Raw genomic sequence first — 17887 nt, 5'->3', positions numbered from 1 at the left:
GCTTGTCATCACACAACACACACACACACACACACACACACACACACACACACTTATGCCCCGCTGTTCAATACCTCTTCAATACATTATCAGGGTAGCTTGTTATAAAATACTAAAACCATGATAAAATAGCAAGATCATTATAATAAGATAAAAAGTACAACTCTAGAAAAGCAACATCAAACATTCTAGCAGGAGGGACATTCTGCAGAATGTCTGCCCTATCATTCTCTATATAAAATAGTTTTTTATCTCCAGGTCAAGAGATGAAAGAAAATGTGCATAGTACTTGCTCCAAAAATGTCTGGAACTTGGAATATTTGGAATAAGGAAGGGTGGATTGAAGTAAAAAAAAAAAAAAGTGTTTTGTGCAGCATAAGCATCGAGGTTGGTTCACGCCAGGATTTTCATTACTGGAAGACCAGCATGAAGAGGGGACACATTGTGCATCACAGATTTAAAATATAGGCAGATATTTCATAGTTAAGTGTTGAGCAGGCAAGTGATCAGAAATCAGGTGATGAACATGCATGTGTGAAGCAGCCCGTAACCTTTCTATCTTGCAGTTCTAAAATGGACATGAACTTGATGATTATCAAGTTCATCACTTGATTCTCATCACTTACAGACAGCATGTTGGTGAGTCCTCAAAGAGCTCTCTCTCTCTCCCCCTCCCTCTCCCTTTCTGTAATTTAAATCTATAGTTGTGAAGCGTGTATTCCACCTGGTGAGACTATGATTTATTATCTTTATTCTCTATTTTGACACATTTCAAATGCTTAAGGCTACTTGTTTGAAAACATTTGAGACATGAAGACTATCAAACACTCCCAGATGAGAGCCGCAAGCTTTGCATATACTGTTCTAGAAATGAACGAAGCAAGGCAGTGTTCTGTGGCTGCTTAATCAATCTTGATGAGTATATAATTTGAGCATCAACAGAAGATGTATTTTAATTGACTCGAAAACACACTATGAATTCAAATCTGGCAAATAACAAAGGACTTAGCCTTAATGAAGCAGTATCATGCAGTAGTCACCGCTGTGCCCGCATAACAACAAATGTACTCGTATCAGATAACCTTTTCACTTCTTCATGTATTTATATGAGCATGAACTTTCCTCTCCTTTCTTTGTAAATATTTGTAGAGTTGTGCAAATGCTGTTTTAGAACATGCGATCTTTCGCAGAGATTTGGGGAATATAATCTACCATTAAAAATGACCTTTCTAGCCCACTTTGTTGTAGTCATGTTGTAGGCACATGTCATGGGCTCAAAGTTTTGTTTAAGCAGTGGTGTCACCAGGTCTGGATCACTGCTTGCCAACACAAATTCCTTAAATTAAAGGGCACCAAGGATTCTAGAGTCTAACACCTCTCAGAAATGCATATACTACCATGCCCAAACTAAGCAAGCCAGGGTGGGGAGAGAGAGAAGAGAAATGATCTTATTTTGTCCTGCTAGTTCCATGCTTAAAATCTGGCATGGTGTAAGCAGCACATTCATGCCTCCTGATTCTAGTGGCTCAGCCCTACCATTTGTGGTGTCCCTGCATTTGTGGGGTGTGAAAAAAACAGAACTGGATGCCTACATATGTGTGAGAGAGAGACTGTTATCTCTGTGCGAAAGACAGTTTGTACGCTGTGTGCATGTGTGTTTGGTCTGCATGTGAGGTGAGTGTGTGTGCGCAGTATGTATATTGCTGAGTGGTTTTTTGTGTTGGGCACCTGTGCTATGTATATACCGTCCAACTTTTTGGGACGGTAAAGAGGGAATCTGTGATTATGTGCATGTCACATGCACGCACATGGGGATGTGGGGGGAGCGAACCGTTTACCTCAGGTCACAAAATATCTTGAGTCAGCTACTCAGGCCTACTCAAATCTCCCCAGTTTCCTCAGGATTTTACTCTACTGAAGGACAGCATATGTTTACTCCATCTCTGAAAACCCTATTGTAGCAAAAGAATGTCAGTCAATCTAACAGTCCCCAAAGGGGCAAATTCCCTTCTGAGTGAAGAAATATGACTTGACAGGTGGTTAAAACATTGAGCCAAAAGAGTGTGGGAGAGATAAAATTAGTGCCGATTTATGATTAGCTCCCTATAAACACCTCAGTGGACATAATGAAAACACTAGTCATCTAAATGCAGAATGAGCTCCTTTAATATGTTAACATTTTATGTCTGTTACTTTACCCAGCGTCCGGACCATTTTTCGGTATATCACGACAAATTAAAAAGCAAAACACGAAGTAAGTGATCCTACTAATTTTAGCACACATTGCACTCCCAGACACTTATCTCTGTCAGCTGTGCTATTTTAACCTGGGGCAAGCCTCCAAGTTTCCCATTCTGGAGTAGCAGTATATAAGTTGCCATTTAAGACTGACAGGAGGTCAGTGTAAAATGCCACTTCAACATACGAGGTAAAGGTTTCATATTAAGTAAAGGGACGTCTGCTACTTGTTTACATTCATGGACAAGTCTACATTTTCATTAGAACTTAGTGCACTTTGAGCAATGCTCTACTGGAGACATGACTAAACCAGCTCTGATGCTTCAGAGAAGGGACGGGATGTGCCGCCCACTGAAGCTGTTGCAAGAGATGGAATAACGTGATATGGCACATCCGTCAGGATGAAACCCCCTTTCCTATTTTATCTCTTCTTAGATAAATTTGAAAAGTGACTGATGAAGTGGGCCCTAGTCCATGAACAATAAACGTATCAGCCCTTAAGGTGCCACAAGACTCTCCACAGTCTTTGCTGCAACTGGCAAACACAGCTACTCCCTCAACCCCTGGTGTAATTCCCTCATTCATGTAAGTCACACAGCTCAGAAAGCTACACTTGAACTCCCTGTGCACATTTAATAAGTGCAGTATAAATGTGAATGAAGTGCAGGGCTGCTAGCAAATGTGGATGTATTTGCAGTACCAAAGTACAGTGGTACCTCGGGTTAAGTACTTAATTCGTTCTGGAGGTCCATTCTTAACCTGAAACTGTTCTTAACCTGAAGCATCACTTTAGCTAATGGGGCCTCCTGCTGCTGCCGCGCCGCTGGAGCACGATTTCTGTTCTCATCCTGAAGCAAAGTTCTTAACCCGAGGTACTATTTCTGGGTTAGCGGAGTCTGTAACCTGAAGCGTATGTAACCTGAAGCACATGTAACCCGAGGTACCACTGTACTCCATATGGAATTGCTGCTTATCCCAGGCTCCCCACACCCTTGTTGGATAAACGCAATGCTGTTGGATAAACTGGAAACAGCACAGCCTGAAATGATATGCATGCCAAACTCCTAAGCTTGGTAATATATCCCTGTAAAAATAAAGTTGGCTGCATTTGTCTATTAGTAAAACTGATAAGGAAATCCAATGGTATAGTATTATGCAAGGGTTAGAGTGTCAGACTAGAATTAGGAAGATTCCAGGTACAAATTCTCTTTTAGCCAGGAATCTCATTGATTGAGCTACTGAGCACGACAGTTGCAAGGTTAAAATGTTGGCTCAAGCAGGGGGGGGGGGGGTGCAGTTGAGAGAGAATAATGTATGCACCAGGATCTCCTTGCCTCATATAGGGAAGTTTTTAATGCCTGATGTTTTGTTGCATTTTTATATTTTACTGAAAGCTGCCTGGAGTGGCTGGAGCAACCCAGTCAGATGGGCTTCATATAAAAAATAACATGATTATTATTGGAGAAATTGCTAACATAAAACTTATATCAATCAATAAAACATATGGCTTTGAGGCACCCAACATTTAGAATAGTTCGCCAATCTCTACAGTTATGTAAAGAAACAAATAGTATATATGTTTGCTTGTTTGAATGATGTAGGCTTTTTGTCTAATCAATTACATAAGCAACTGGCAGGATGGACCTGCCTAGTTCCTGCTCTTCTGTGGTACACTAATGTGGAAATGTAATTTTATTTTTTACATTTATATACAACTTTTTCTTCCAATACACTAGATACTATTGCCTAAACCAGGGATCTTATAGCTTATAGCTTTACATATGTTGTTGGGCTCCAGCTCCCATCAGTCTCAGCCTGCATGGCCACTGGTGAGGGATGGCCGGAGCTCAGCAACATCTAGAGGGCTTCATGTTCCTCATCCCTGGTCCAGACAGTCAGTAGTAATGTTCTCTTTTAAAGAGAAACTCGGGTCCTGCCAGTTTACCTTTAAAGGAGTGGAAGGGGACAACTGGTTTTATGGTGCCAACCATTCTGCAGCACTATTGCCAACATTACTAGAGAACGGAGTCTGACTGCAGGCAACAGTGTAAAATCAGCTCCATTAGAAAAAGGTTTGGCTCCCATACTTATTGCGGTGATGAACAAATGGGAAATTGCCAGCCACTGTTAAGTATATCTTAAGTGTATTAAGTACATAAGAAGAGCCCTGATGGATGAGACCAAAGTGTTGCCTACTCCAAGCAGGGCATGAGTGCAATAGTACTCCCGGGCTGCTGCTAGAGGCATGCTGCCTCGGATGCTGGAAGTAGCATGTAGCCATCATGACTAGTAGCCATTGGTAGCTTTATTAGCCACAAACTTTTCTAATGCCCCTTTAACATGATTCACTTGGGTGGCGTCACTACATTTGCAGTAGGACATTTCATAATTTTGCTGTTTGAAATAGGGGACCATGAAAGAGAGGACCCTTTTTCTGGTGGTGTTTCCACACCTTTGAAGCTCCCTCCCAGTTGAGCTATGGCAGGTGGCTGCACTTCAGGCTTTGGGAAGCATTAAAGACTCAGTCATGTCCGTCAACCTTCCTGGTGTTAATTTTTGTTCTGCTTGAAGATGGCTGGAATATTTTTGTGTTATTGTCATGAGTTTACCAATCTGTCCCCCCCCCCCCACATTTCTTTTGTTTACTTCATAAAATGTATATACTGCTTGATTGCAGGAAAACTCAAAGCTGTTTACAAAAAAAGAATAAAACAGTAACATTGGCTGCTCCACAGTGACTACTTTGGAAGGTGGTGGAGGTTTTTAAACAGAAAATGGAAGGCCATCTGTCAGGGATGGTTCAGCTGTGATTCCTGCATTGGAGATGACCTTTCTGATTTCCTTCTAACTCTACATTTCTATGAGTCTATGAAATGTGGCATAAATACACGCCCGGCGCCCTCCGAGCAGAGAGATTTACACCTGGGCTGTTTGCAAAGGGCAGCGCTGCCAAGCAGCGCTCTAGAAACACGGTTTTGTTTTTGTTTTTGAAGTGTGTCCTTCCTATTCGACGGCTAAGCCCGCTGCTGCTTAATCCTCTGGAGGGAAACAACTATTGTGTCCAAGCTCCGTTTGCCACCCACCAAAACCCTCCCGGGCCCTGAAGCAGCGAGAGGAGCTGCGAAGGCGCGCTCCCCTCAGCCGCCGATGCAAAGGGCGACTGCGGAGCACGCGCTCCTCCCCGGCCAGCCAGAGGCGCAGCACGTGCCCAGGGCGGGCGCCTCATTGTTGTTGTTATGGCTGCTGCTGCTGCTGCTAGGGGATCCGGGGACTTGAGCAGGCCTGGCCCGACCCGGGTTGAAGGAGGACAAGCCGGCAGCGCGCCAAGTGAGTTCGGTCGCGCGCGACGGCCCCCGCGCTCCCCACCCCCGCCGCCTGTCGGGTCAAATTTCAGCTCCGTCGCCGAGGGCTCCTCTATATAAAGAGGAGGCGGCCAGGCGGGCAGTGAAAGCGAGCTTGCTTTCTCAGACTGCGGCGAGGTCTGTGTTTCTCTGAAGGGAAAAAAAGAAGCGCGACGTGGCTGCTGATCTCTGCCAAGAAAGAAAGCAACAGGTAATCTAGACTGATCATGTGCATGCCTAGTTTTCTCCTTCCCCGCTTGAGATTCCGTGAATGAATGCCCAAACTTTCTGCAGGAATAAAGTGCCTTCTGGAGTTTGCTTTTCGCAACTCATGATTTGAAGTAATAATGCCCCAAGCGGGTTCGTAGAGATTGCATTTCCTTGACTGGATGTGAGTTTCTATCAGTAGGCAATGCAAGATATGCCTCTCTGCATTATGGCTTTGAGTTGGAGAATCTAACAGGTTGCAAAGCTTTTGCAGTGCTGGTATGTAAATCTTAGTTGGGCTGTTGGTGGAATCTCTAAGCACCTGATCCTAAATAGCACGTGCACATTCATAGTCAGTGGGTTGTTGCCAACATGGGAAGTAGCTCCTTTACATAAGGTGAGCAATTTGATGATAGATCTGCAGATTCACAGAAGACCCAAGCTGGGGCTCAGAAGCAGATCACATGTTTCACACATAGAAGCCCCAAGCTTGGGCGTTTTCAGTTTAAGGTAGGACATGATGCGAACAACTTCTGCCTGAAAGCTGCCAGCTCTAAATCGAAGCCAGGCAATATTAGGCTGGATGAACAAATCATCTGATTTGGCTTTCTGTATGGCCATCTCTTGACTTTAAAATGCTCCCAACAGTTGCAAAAGCATTCATTTGCAAGTGCCTGAGCTCAATGATAAAGTGCAACATAATCTGAGGGATTTATTTTCATGTAGTGAGCATAAACCTCAGGACTTTGGGCACATGTGGGAAAGATCCACACATTCTTCATCTACAAGAATATTTCCACTGTACCTAGGAAACTCAGACCCATAGAGTATAAGGTCTATAATCTTATAGTGCAAGTATGTGATACAGTTCCCAGTACTGTAGACATCTTATCTCTATGCTGTGGTTTAGCAAATTAACCTACAACTTCCCTATTTTCTTTTGACCTGCAGGTGTCCTTACATAATTTTTGCCTTTTTGTCTGGGCAGAACCATTGCAATGGCAGCTGTGCCTTCTGCTGGGTGCCTTCTGGCAAAGAACCAGTACTACAGAAGTAAGTTTTCTGCCTTGAAAGGACTAACATGATCTCAAAATGTTTGTTTCTGTACAGACAGCCACATGTTTAGTGTGCATACTAGTATGGGTTTCATTATTCATGTTTAGGGCTGGCCTTAGATTTAAAAGCACCACAAGCAAGAGGTATATTTGCTTCACCCCTCCTTTTGCTCAGCTCTGGAATATCTTTAATTGTATTTGTAGCCAATTTCTGCATGCATGATTTATTCCTGTCATCTAACCTGTGGCAGGTGCCCCTAACTGGAACCTGTTGCCCACCAAACTTGATTTCCCCCAGCAGTTTCCTGGACCACCTGCCCTTAAAACTAGCTCTCTTTATATGACTTTTCCTGAGGGAATCCTTTGTTTCTCCAAGAAACATTTAATATTGAAATAATCTTTTTAATCTCAGTCTTATTTGAATGTATCATATGCATTTGAATCATACTAACTTGCAATTAATGTTTGCTTACACAAGTGTAAAAAATTAGCCACTGTTTGAAACAATAGGCACGGATATGTGTTTACTAACCATTTGTTACATTTTAAGAGTTGTTTCTTTAAAAGTAATCAAAGGTGTCTGTATGATACTGATTTGATTTCCCCAAATGTAATGTAGGCTCTCTTTTTTACACACAGCACGACTGAATTCTGACTCTAGTGTTTCTTCAAGCAGTTCATCTTGCTGCTCTGAACCCACAAACTCCTTGGACCAGGAAAAAGCACATCATGGTATTGTGATGCTTACTTAAATTATTAGCTAAAATCCAGAAAAGTTTAGCATACTTAATGGGAATAATTTGACCTGTCATCCCCAACTGTGCATTTAATTCTAAATATGTTTTCAGATAAGACTACAGTATGCTTTGCCTTTTCTGGTATTGTTGCTTCATTAAAATTAATAGCCTTTTTTGTTGCTTTGGTTTTTATTATTCACCAACTCCATATGTGTACGCTTTTATAGGGTTACCTGACGTGTTTGAAAGATGCTGGTGGATAAAAAGCTTCTTCCACTGTGAGCCCATGCCTCAGAATGTAGGCAGGAAAACATTGTCAGCCAGCAGGTGAGAACTGCTTCACTTCTGGGGGGGACATGATTCAATAGAATTAATATTATTGTGGCTTTATAATCTGACCACTTTTATGTTGAAAGGAGATTTCCAAAGATTGCTGTGATGCTGATTTTTGTTTAAACTTAGAATAGCTCCTCTTGAAATGTGTGGGTCTGGTTTATTAAAAATGACAAGTATAGGCCAATTTATTTTAGTGGAGTGGGAGGTTATTAAATTGCCCACTGGCTGCCAATATGTTCAGTGATCTTTTGTTAGTGAACCAGACTGTAGAACAATGACAATTATGTGAAGGTTGCCATACAGGTTTCAGGTGCTTGACATTAAAGTTCAGTCAAATATCTGTAGCTCCTTGTTAGGCTTTTCAACTACCCACAAGGTTTTTTTTTGGTAACAGCACCCTTAGAGCGCAGTCCCAAACTTAATAGGCCTTACTTCTGAGTACACATTCATAGGATTCTGTTGCAAGTATGCTTGTAATAGATGCCCTAAAATGACATTTATTCCATCCCTGTTACTTTATTTAAAACATATCTAACGTGTTACATCAAATAGCTATGTACACTCCATTGCTGCAGATCAGCTTCTCCCAACTTGGTACCAATGGTCTGGGATCATGGGAGTTGTATTCCAAAACATTGAAAGGGCCTCAAAACTGTTCCAGAGGAAATGTGCTTCCTCTGTAACTTAATTTCCCAGGACTTTAGTTTTATATGGACTTTAATATATATACAAATCTGCAGTCAGCTAATATCCATTTACAAGAACAATTTTTTTTTTTTACAAGTCAAAACAATATTACAAATCTATTTTAAAAAGCAATAAGACTGGAATCTTTCATTTGCATTCTCCGGTTTTATGGGAAACGGATTTAAAAAAATGTTTTCTGTAGAGCTTAACTTATTATGTATAGAAACAAAAGCACTTCTTTAGTTGTCCAGAGAAATTATCTTCTCACAGCTGGCGTGCAAACGTAGTTTCTTTTTCTTTACTGTTTTCGGGGGAGGGGATTTAAAGGAGAATTCCCATTTATAATCCGTATTGTCAAGCGGCAAAGCAAAGTTAAAAACTTGACAATTCCAAGATCATGTAAGATTTGAATCTTAGACTAATAGGTTGATCTGCAGTTCTGGTTTCTACTCAAACTTGTCCGTAACTCTTTACAGCAATCTTTGATAAAAGGTCTATTCTTAATTTATTTTTTTGACAGTGCTAACAGCTGACTTGGACTCCTACAATGATGTTGCACCCACAGACTCACTTCTTGAAAGACTTGAGGTCTTCCAGGTGGCTGCATTCAGTTGTGTGAAGAAAACAAACTGCTTGAAACTTCCCTTGCAGGAAAAATGCAGATTTCCAAGGATTTATCCATAGTTTATTCTTAAGGCAGCCACTGAAGTTTCCATGTCTGCTGCAGAGTTTTTGATACTGAACAGGTGTTCTACTTTTCGTAATGACTCTTCTATATCATTGGAAGAATGCAAATGCAAAGACTTGTTAGGCTGGAGTGTCTGCTAATTATCCAGCCTTTCCTTTGCAAAACTGAAAAGCTCTTGCAGACTGTCTGGGGCAAAATGATTCAAGGTTATTTTGTCTTCAAGCACACTCTGTCTTCTTAGCCTTAAGGGACTTGATCCAGACAGTTGCAATTAGTTCCTACTGGTTTCAATGGGACTTAAGTAGTTATGACAAATTTGCCCCTTGGACTTCATTAGGACCTAAATTCAGCTAACTTAATCTCAGTCTGTCCCAAGGTTTAAATTTAGATTGTTAGCTCACTTCACACTTAAATTATGTTTAGACAAAATTTGTTCGAAAATGCCAAATGTAGATGTTAAGTTTTAGAAGAAATCTAGTTAAAGCTTCTTCATTTATGGAATATTTCATCAAATAAATGAATTGTATTTGCCAAACCTAAACATATTGCATGGGAGTAAGTCCCGCTTATTTAATTGGAACTCAGTTCAACACCAGTGTTACTAGAATCTCTTATTCCCACATCAGCTATGTAGAGTGCAATTTACACCACATCTAGATGATATATGCCTTAATGTAAGTAAATAATGTAAGGAGCTGAACCAAAGTACTTGATTTTTCATTGACACTTTGATTGTTCATTGATTCTTTCTGGTAGGTCAGATTTCCACTTTCACCAACTCTAAAGAGTATGTATACAGTCTCATCAGATGAAGAGATGGGATTGCTATATGATGCAAATTTAAATATCAATGTCTTCATGCTGCAACATTTTCATTTGGCATCTTTTATTTTTCTCAAACTTTAAAAATGCTGAAATACTTATCTACAGAAATTTCTGTGACACCATGTGCGTGTGCTCACCATGCTTGTTTTGCTCTTACGCTACTTACCATGCCTAGACATGTGATGCTTTTAAAAAACTAAATCTACTGAGAGAAAATTGATGAGTGTAGGGTAAGTAAATGGCAAAAAGGAGTAAGGCAGAATGTAAAGGAAAAAATGCCTGTTCTAATCTGGACTCACTTTGTTAGAGTTTATTCATCTTTGTACATGTAAAAAGATTTTGTATGGTATTGTCAGAGATTTTGTATAGTATTTGTCAGAGCCATGTCTTAATGTACAGAATTAACTGGTTTTTTTTACTAAGTTTTATATTAATAAAGCTTGATAAATATATATGACTTGTGATCATGAAAACTAGAAGCCATTCATAGTAAATATGCACCTGGAATGTTGGACCAACTTAGGGGAAATCAGAACAACAACAAAAAATGATTAGTAGTTTAAGCAATCTCCCTTGCCCCAACTCTGCTAAAATGCTCCACCCCAAAGATGATTTTCTTAAAAAAGAAAAAAGTCATTGGTCAGGGCTTCTCTACATGCTTTGGATCCTATTGTTTGTCCTTACCTTACAATCTTAATTATGGGTTTGCCATTTTTAAGCTCATTGGCATTTCCACCAATTGATTATTAATGAGTCAGATGAGGGTTTTGTTTTTGTTTTTTAACAGTTAACAATCACTGAGAGTATTGGATCATAGGAAGCTCTACCTTACACCAAGTCAGATGGTTGGTCTATCAACCTCAGTATTTTCTGTACTGACCAGCAGTGGCTCTCCAGGTTTTCAGACAGGATTTTCTGCCAGTGCACCGTGAAGATGCTGGGGACTGAACTTTCGCTGCTCTACCACTGAGCTATGGTTGTGCTCCTTACATGATACAAAGTACAACCACAATCAAAACATTCTGTTCTACTCACTTATCCACTGGAACATTATAGGTGTCATAAAGATTTAATATGATCTTTATCCAGACCATAAAAAAGCTTGTCACATAAAGGGACAGTTGATGTTCTGATCAATAATGCAGTTGACAGAAAGTAGGGCACCACAAATGTAAAAGAATAAAAGGTTATGGGAAAGTATGTTAAAACAAGGCAGTTCTGTGGACAAAATCTAATTTATTATAAAGTAATAAACAAGCCACTTCTGAATTCATTGCAAGTGCCCAAAGAAAGACCAGCAATGAAAGAAATACTGTATAAATAACTGGAGACTGTTGCCCCAACTCACTTTGCTTGCTAGCTTCACCTATGTATCTGCCAGCTCCCCCCTTCTTTCACACCTGACCAGTCTGTCCTTCCTTTATACTTGAATAAACACCCATTTTTTACATCTCACTGACCATCACCTCCTAGCCTACCCCAAGCCCGTAAGCTAATTGTAGCTGCATTTAATGAGGGAGGGGAAAAACACTTCATAGGGTGGTTTGTGAAGTGCTCCTAATCCTCAGTTAAAACAGCTCACCTGTGCTGCCTGCCACTCTGTCATTATGCTGGAGCTGGTGTGGCTACACACTGCAACTTGACAACAACCTTACATTTTTATGTGTATAGGGAGAAAAGGCTGTGACATACTGCTGCTGGACAATTTCATATCAATACTGCCTTTTGACCAAGGAATTTAACCGTGTATAGAGGTTGACTAAGTAAAAAGAGTCTGTTGGATCAGTCCAGCCAGCATCCTCTTCTCACTAAACAGCAGGCATGTGTCAAGTAGCTTTGCAAGGGAGCTATATTATATGAACCATATTAATATCTTTATGATGTTGTTGTTGTTTAGTCGTTCAGTTGTGTCCGATTCTTCGTGACCCCATGGACCAGAGCACGCCAGGCACTCCTGTCTTCCACTGCCTCCAGCAGTTTGTCAAACTCACGTTCGTAGCTTCGAGAACACTGTTCAGCCATCTCGTCCTCTGTCATCCCCTTCTCCTTGTGCCCTCAATCTTTCCCAACATAAGGGTCTTTTCCAGGGAGTCTTCTCTTCTCATGAGGTGGCCAAAGTATTGGAGCCTCAGCTTCAGGATCTGTCCTTCCAGTGAACACTCAGGGCTGATTTCCTTAAGAATGGATAGGTTTGATCTTTATGTTACCAACACCTTAATGGAGTCTTCATTCAGTAATCAAGGCTCAAACTTGATGAGTAATTTGAGGGAAATCACTATACGTTGGCCTAATCAATCTCACAAGGTGATTGTAAATAAGAAGAAACATCCCTATGTACATCATCCTGGATAAAGGATAGAAAAACCCATGGAAAAAAGTCAGTAGCAATTCATTTATTTTACAGATCTATATCCTACCATTAAAAAAAACAAAAACCTTTCCCATGAGGTGGCAATCAAACAAAGTAGCACCAGTTTAGGTTTATCCTTCCTTGAGCTTGCAGGCTGATAAGGGCCACAAATAACATTTTCATTTCAGACCTATTTGTGATATTGTTGACAAGGACAAGCTATCTTCTTTGGGGAACGTGTGAAGTGAAAAATGTTCTGCAACGTGGATTTGTAAAGTGCAGCTTACTGTGTATGTAAATCACTAGGCACAGGCAATCACCAGAACAGCTCAAGTCTATGGATATGCTTGAGCTGCAGTATTTGCACAGCTACAGCTAAAGCATGATTTCCCTAGTGCTAACAAGGCTGGTCCTGCTCACTCCTCCCTCTGCCATACAAGCCTCCATCCCTTCTGAGCAGTTGTGTTGAAAGTCCATGGTGACACTGCATAGGTTGATGTCATATAGCTCTGGGCTTATGCACTGAGCAACAGAAGCCAAGCTTTGCTAGGGTTGGGGCAACCACTTTCGGAATACATTTTTTAAAGGTTCAATGAATTGAAGAAATCAAGCTTTAGGTATTTGTAAATTAGACTATAGCTGTTAGGTATGGGAAACTTGGACCATTAGTTTCTCGTTTTTTTCTGTCTTCTGTTCCCCACATATCCACATCAGTTTGTGAATTTTTTGTAAGTCATCATGATAATTGAGCAGCATTTTAGTGCATATTTCTTCTAATATACATATTTTTGCAAAGCCATTTCACCTGTTACATGGTTTTGTAGGTATTTTTTTTTTACTAGAATATGAATTTATATGACAATTTACTCAAGTATATGTATTTTTGTACTCATTACTTGACTGCACTGAAAAATTCAGAGAAGTGTGAATTTCAAATGATGCTGTGTTTTGGCTGGTGTATTGTTCCATAAAGTGTGAATTATGTAGGTTTGCTTTTAAATGCAAGCTGAACTGAATTTCTCCTCCATTCCTATTGGCTACTTAAAGTAATCTCCATTCAGTCCAAGTAGCTTCATGAACTGATGTTTTTCTGAGGACCAATGGCTATTACTCTGATTATTCCTCATGGGACTTATCGTTGTGGAAGCAGCCTGAGTGACTACGTCCTCCTCCTAACGTTATGTTGTGTAATACTTACACTACAAGCATGAAGTGTCTGATGAAGGAATACAGTGGTACCTCAGGTTAAGTACTTAATTTGTTCTGGAGGTCCGTTTTTAACCTGAAACTGTTCTTAACCTGAAGCACCACTTTAGCTAATGGGGCCTCCTGCTGCCACCGCACCGCCAGAGCACGATTTCTGTTCTCATCCTGAAGCAAAGTTCTTAAGCTGAAGCACTATTTCTGGGTTAGCAGAGTCTGTAACCTGAAGCGTATGTAACCTGAAGCGTATGAAAGCTGAGGTACCACTGTATTCACAAAAAGAAATGGGAACATATCTTCAGTTTAAACTGTTAAATGCATTTATTTCATTGTTCTTTTTCCGAAACCCAGGGACATAAATTTTATATATTTTAGATGAGATAAACAGCTGAAACACTTACGAATGCTTGAGCTGTTGTTTCAATGGATTTCCCTAGGTTGTGTTTTTTTCCTCCTATAATAAAATAATAATGGAGACGTTGCTTACTCAATACTATTCATTTGGGAAGTCAAATGCCTACAGCAGCCTTACTTCAAAATTTCTTTGGAAAAAAAGAGTGCGCAGCACAGCATTTTATCATCTCCACCAGGACTAACATCGTTTGGAAAATATTTAAAGGACTGTTATTTCAGAAAATTGCTTGCTGTTGTTTTGTAAATGACAAGTCTTATCCACCTAAGTTTTCATGTGTTCCAGCATCTCTCATTTTAGAATGTAATCAGATGAGACTAAACATAATTGAGCTGGCATATAAAAGTGAAGAGCATTTGCCCCTCCCAAATGCCAAATGCATTTACGTTCCAAAGACTCAGTGTAGGCGATGCCCAAAACCCAGAATTAGAATGAAACCAATTAACCTTCTTAATATCTTTTCCGAAGTTTTTCCTGGGAACCACTGGAATGATCTCTGTTATTACTTTGCATTCAGAAGGTCCCAGGAACAATCGCTGTCATTTCCAGGTATGGCTGGGAAATATACCCTGACTGAAATTCTGGACAGCCCCTGAAAATCAGTGTAGACAACATTAAGTTAGATGGAGCAGCAGCCTGAGTCAGTATAAGGCAGCTTCTTATGTATCTCTCTCTGTTTATGCCTGAAATATAATTCTTAATAGTTGCAACAGAATCATAGAAAGACTTCCACACCCTTGTAAATATAATTGTTCATAAAGCAAGTTATCAGAAAGATATTCTGAAACCTGTAGGCTCACAAAGAATAGCCATAGCCTTAGAGTACAGCTAGAATGTTTTCAAATGATGGTTTTTGTGAATGATGTCACCCATGGTTTTGCTGATTGTTACTCATTTGGGGACACATTCCACATGGGGACTGTGCCTAAAATCTCAGTTCTGTTTGCTGTAAGTCCGAATGGCCAAAAAAATCTGCATGGGTGGTACAGGAAAAGTGGTGCTAAGCCAGCCAACACCACATCATATCTCTGCACCCTCCTAGTATTTGAAGAGATACTAGTTGCTATGTCTTCCATAAGGCACCTTTGCACTTCTCTTTAGCACAAGCACTCCTAGGGAAGCTGTTATTTGGATATAGCATAAAAGGTGAGCCCAGCAAGTGACATGTTTGGGTTTTATTTTAAGTGACGTACTGTATGCACCTAACCGTATGTGTAGTCTCTTTCGTGATACCATGATGAGTTCATCATTGACCCATTAACCTGAACTCTGTAGTTTCCCACAGGACATAATGCCACAAAGTGTTAACATGTTTTTAATGGAAAAATAGGCATTTGTAAACTGGTTTACTGTTTTACAATGGGGCACAGTGGCTGCATTTCTGCACCAAGCTTTGCAGCTTTGTTTCTGGTGGTGGGTTTCTTGTGTTTGTTTTTGTGAGGATGCTACCTTGGCTGCAGTAAAGGTTCTGCTTTTGACTGAGCACTCCATCAGCTGATCCCAGGGACCAATCATTTTCTACCAGGCCCTATAAAGCTTGTCCCTAAGCAACTTGAAGTCTAAGCAACTTGAAGAGGCATCTGCCTGGCTAAACTCCTGCCACCTTTGGAACATGATATGACACCTGGCCCCTCTGGTTGTCAGCTGCTGCTTTTAGAACTTGATTTCTTTCCAATCTTGAGCTGCAATACCTGCCAGTCTTTACTGCTTCTTACAGAACTGAGTCATTGCCAGTGCTGGACTGTGCTACTCACCTCTGGTCCTATAGGGCTAGCATGATTCCTCTACTTGAAAACCTGACAGCTTGGAACCTCACTGCCCGCCCGCATTAGAACATGAGAGACCCATAGCTAACTTCAAGGCAGATCAAATCTAAAATGTTGTGTTGTTTTGCCAGGGAGGCAAATAAAGAGTGAAGGATTTCAGCTACCTTTGCTGTGTCTCTAACAAAAAATCCTCATTGGTTAGCATTGCTGCCATTTGCAGCAGGAAGGATCCAGTCACAAAGAGTTTGCTTGTGGTCCATGGGGTGCAATTCTAGCAATTGAGAAGAAAGGACACAGCATCCCATTAGAAAGCCTGGTATGCCAGCAATGTTTTTGTTGGGAGACCAAAGCATTGCCTTTCTATATTTAGCTTTTTTTTTTTTGTTCTAGAATTTATTTCAAGAATGATAATCAAGAGCATACTGAACTGTTATCTATAGGGCTTATTCAATGTATTCATTGATAGCATATACAGATCACAGGCACTGAAACTTAGCCGTTGACTGAGAGTCTTCCCAGTTGTACCTTTTCATTCCAATGTGTCTGCAAAATTAGTGAATTGTCATCCAGCAGTGCCTAAAGCTTCTGAAACTGAGGGACCAACAGAAGATATGCAGAACTGAATTCTCCTTCCTAAGAATACTTCCATCACTAAAATTGGACACATTATATGTCCCTATGTTTAGAAAAGGATGACATTATAGATAATTTTGTAATGGACTGGAGATGTTTGTTGGTAGGGTGGTTTTTGTGATTGCCTTTTTGTATCTTTATTTTAGATCTTGTTATTTATGTAGAAATTGTTCAGTTTGGTTGTGCATTTTTTTATGTGTTATCTATTATTTATGGCTACTTTTGTTATGTTGTAGCCATGTATTTCTTTCATTTTGTAAGCAGCCTTGAGCATGAATTGAACTGTGGAAATGCAGCATGCAGGTAAAATTACGTATGTATGTATGTATGTATGTATGTATTGGTTTGTTCTTCTATTTCCTCAAAAATTCACTTTTGAACATTGCACTAATAATAAAAAAGTGGAATTGCGCTAACAAGCAAGTAGGGTGGGAGTGTTTTCTCCTAAAATAAGAAATAAATGCCAGCTATTCTGCTTGAATATGTAAACTATCCATTGTTTTCACTGGAGCCTCAGATTGATCACAGGAGTCCTGGACATATAAAGATGAAGTGCAGGTGGCTTGTGAGGAAGATTCTCACTCTTGGCAGTCAGTCTCTAAAAAATATCTACTACATGCCAAACTCAACATGCCAACTGGTTGGTTTGTGGGGTATGCAAATAGCAGATAGCCATGGCATGTGAATTAGTCATGATCAGTCTAGAGTGTCCACGTGACAGAATTTAGAATAGCTTCCTCATGTGCTGGAGGGCATTTGTGTCACCCTCAAGAGGACAAGAGTGAGAATTGGATTTATTTATTTCAAATCATTATAGTTGAAGGCCCCAGAACTTCAGAACAAATACTTTAATTCACTCTTACTGATACAAATCAAATAACTGGAGGAATTGGATTATTATTATTTATTATTAAATTATTATTGTTTTAGGTACTGCTGCTTAATTTGTTTATCCACCCCATCCCTGTCTCTGGGTCAGTCAGGGGGGAAAAAAGACCCACTTTGACAATAATATAGATTTAACTTTAAGTGGGTCTCTTCCACTTTCTCTTTTGCCTTAACAATATTTGTATGAGATGTGTTCTAGTCTCCAGCCTGAAAGATGGAGTCAATTGTGAAATATTCCAGTGTTTTGTTAGTACTGTGGCACATTAACTTGTGCTACTGAAATTTATTTCTAATTGGGGAAAAAATATTTTCCCCATCTTATTTATTAGTGCAATCCCACTTTTATTTCATTAGTGCAATGAACTTTTGAGAGAAAAGAGGATGAGAGAAGAATCCCTTACAAAATTATCTGTCATTTGATCTTTTTTCTAAACATTGTCAAAGATGTATAATGGGTCCAATTTTAGTAATGGAAATGTTCTCAGGAAGCAGGATTCAGTTATGTGTATCTTGACATCTGT

At 40.1% G+C, this 17887-nt stretch overlaps 1 protein-coding gene across 2 annotated transcripts; it reads left to right on the top strand.

Annotated features, from left to right (window-relative positions):
- The first annotated feature begins 5634 nt into the window (after positions 1-5634).
- PPDPFL (pancreatic progenitor cell differentiation and proliferation factor like) lies at positions 5635-10566 on the top strand. 2 transcript variants are annotated; one of them, XM_028737011.2, is made up of 5 exons: positions 5635-5790; positions 6738-6839; positions 7481-7573; positions 7806-7905; positions 9122-10566. In XM_028737011.2, exons 2-5 carry the CDS (start codon positions 6785-6787, stop codon positions 9132-9134), a joined length of 261 nt encoding a protein of 86 aa, XP_028592844.1. In that variant the 5' UTR covers positions 5635-5790; positions 6738-6784; the 3' UTR covers positions 9135-10566. The 2 variants fall into 2 exon arrangements, with proteins under 2 accessions (XP_028592844.1, XP_028592846.1); XM_028737013.2 differs by having other exon boundaries at positions 5663-5790; positions 6775-6839.
- The last annotated feature ends 7321 nt before the right edge of the window (positions 10567-17887 follow it).

This window comes from Podarcis muralis, chromosome 8 (assembly GCF_964188315.1).
Source record: "Podarcis muralis chromosome 8, rPodMur119.hap1.1, whole genome shotgun sequence".
NCBI classification, from domain to species: domain Eukaryota; kingdom Metazoa; phylum Chordata; class Lepidosauria; order Squamata; family Lacertidae; genus Podarcis; species Podarcis muralis.
Note: the sequence above shows the minus strand (reverse complement) of the source record. Positions and strands in the feature narration are given on the sequence as shown.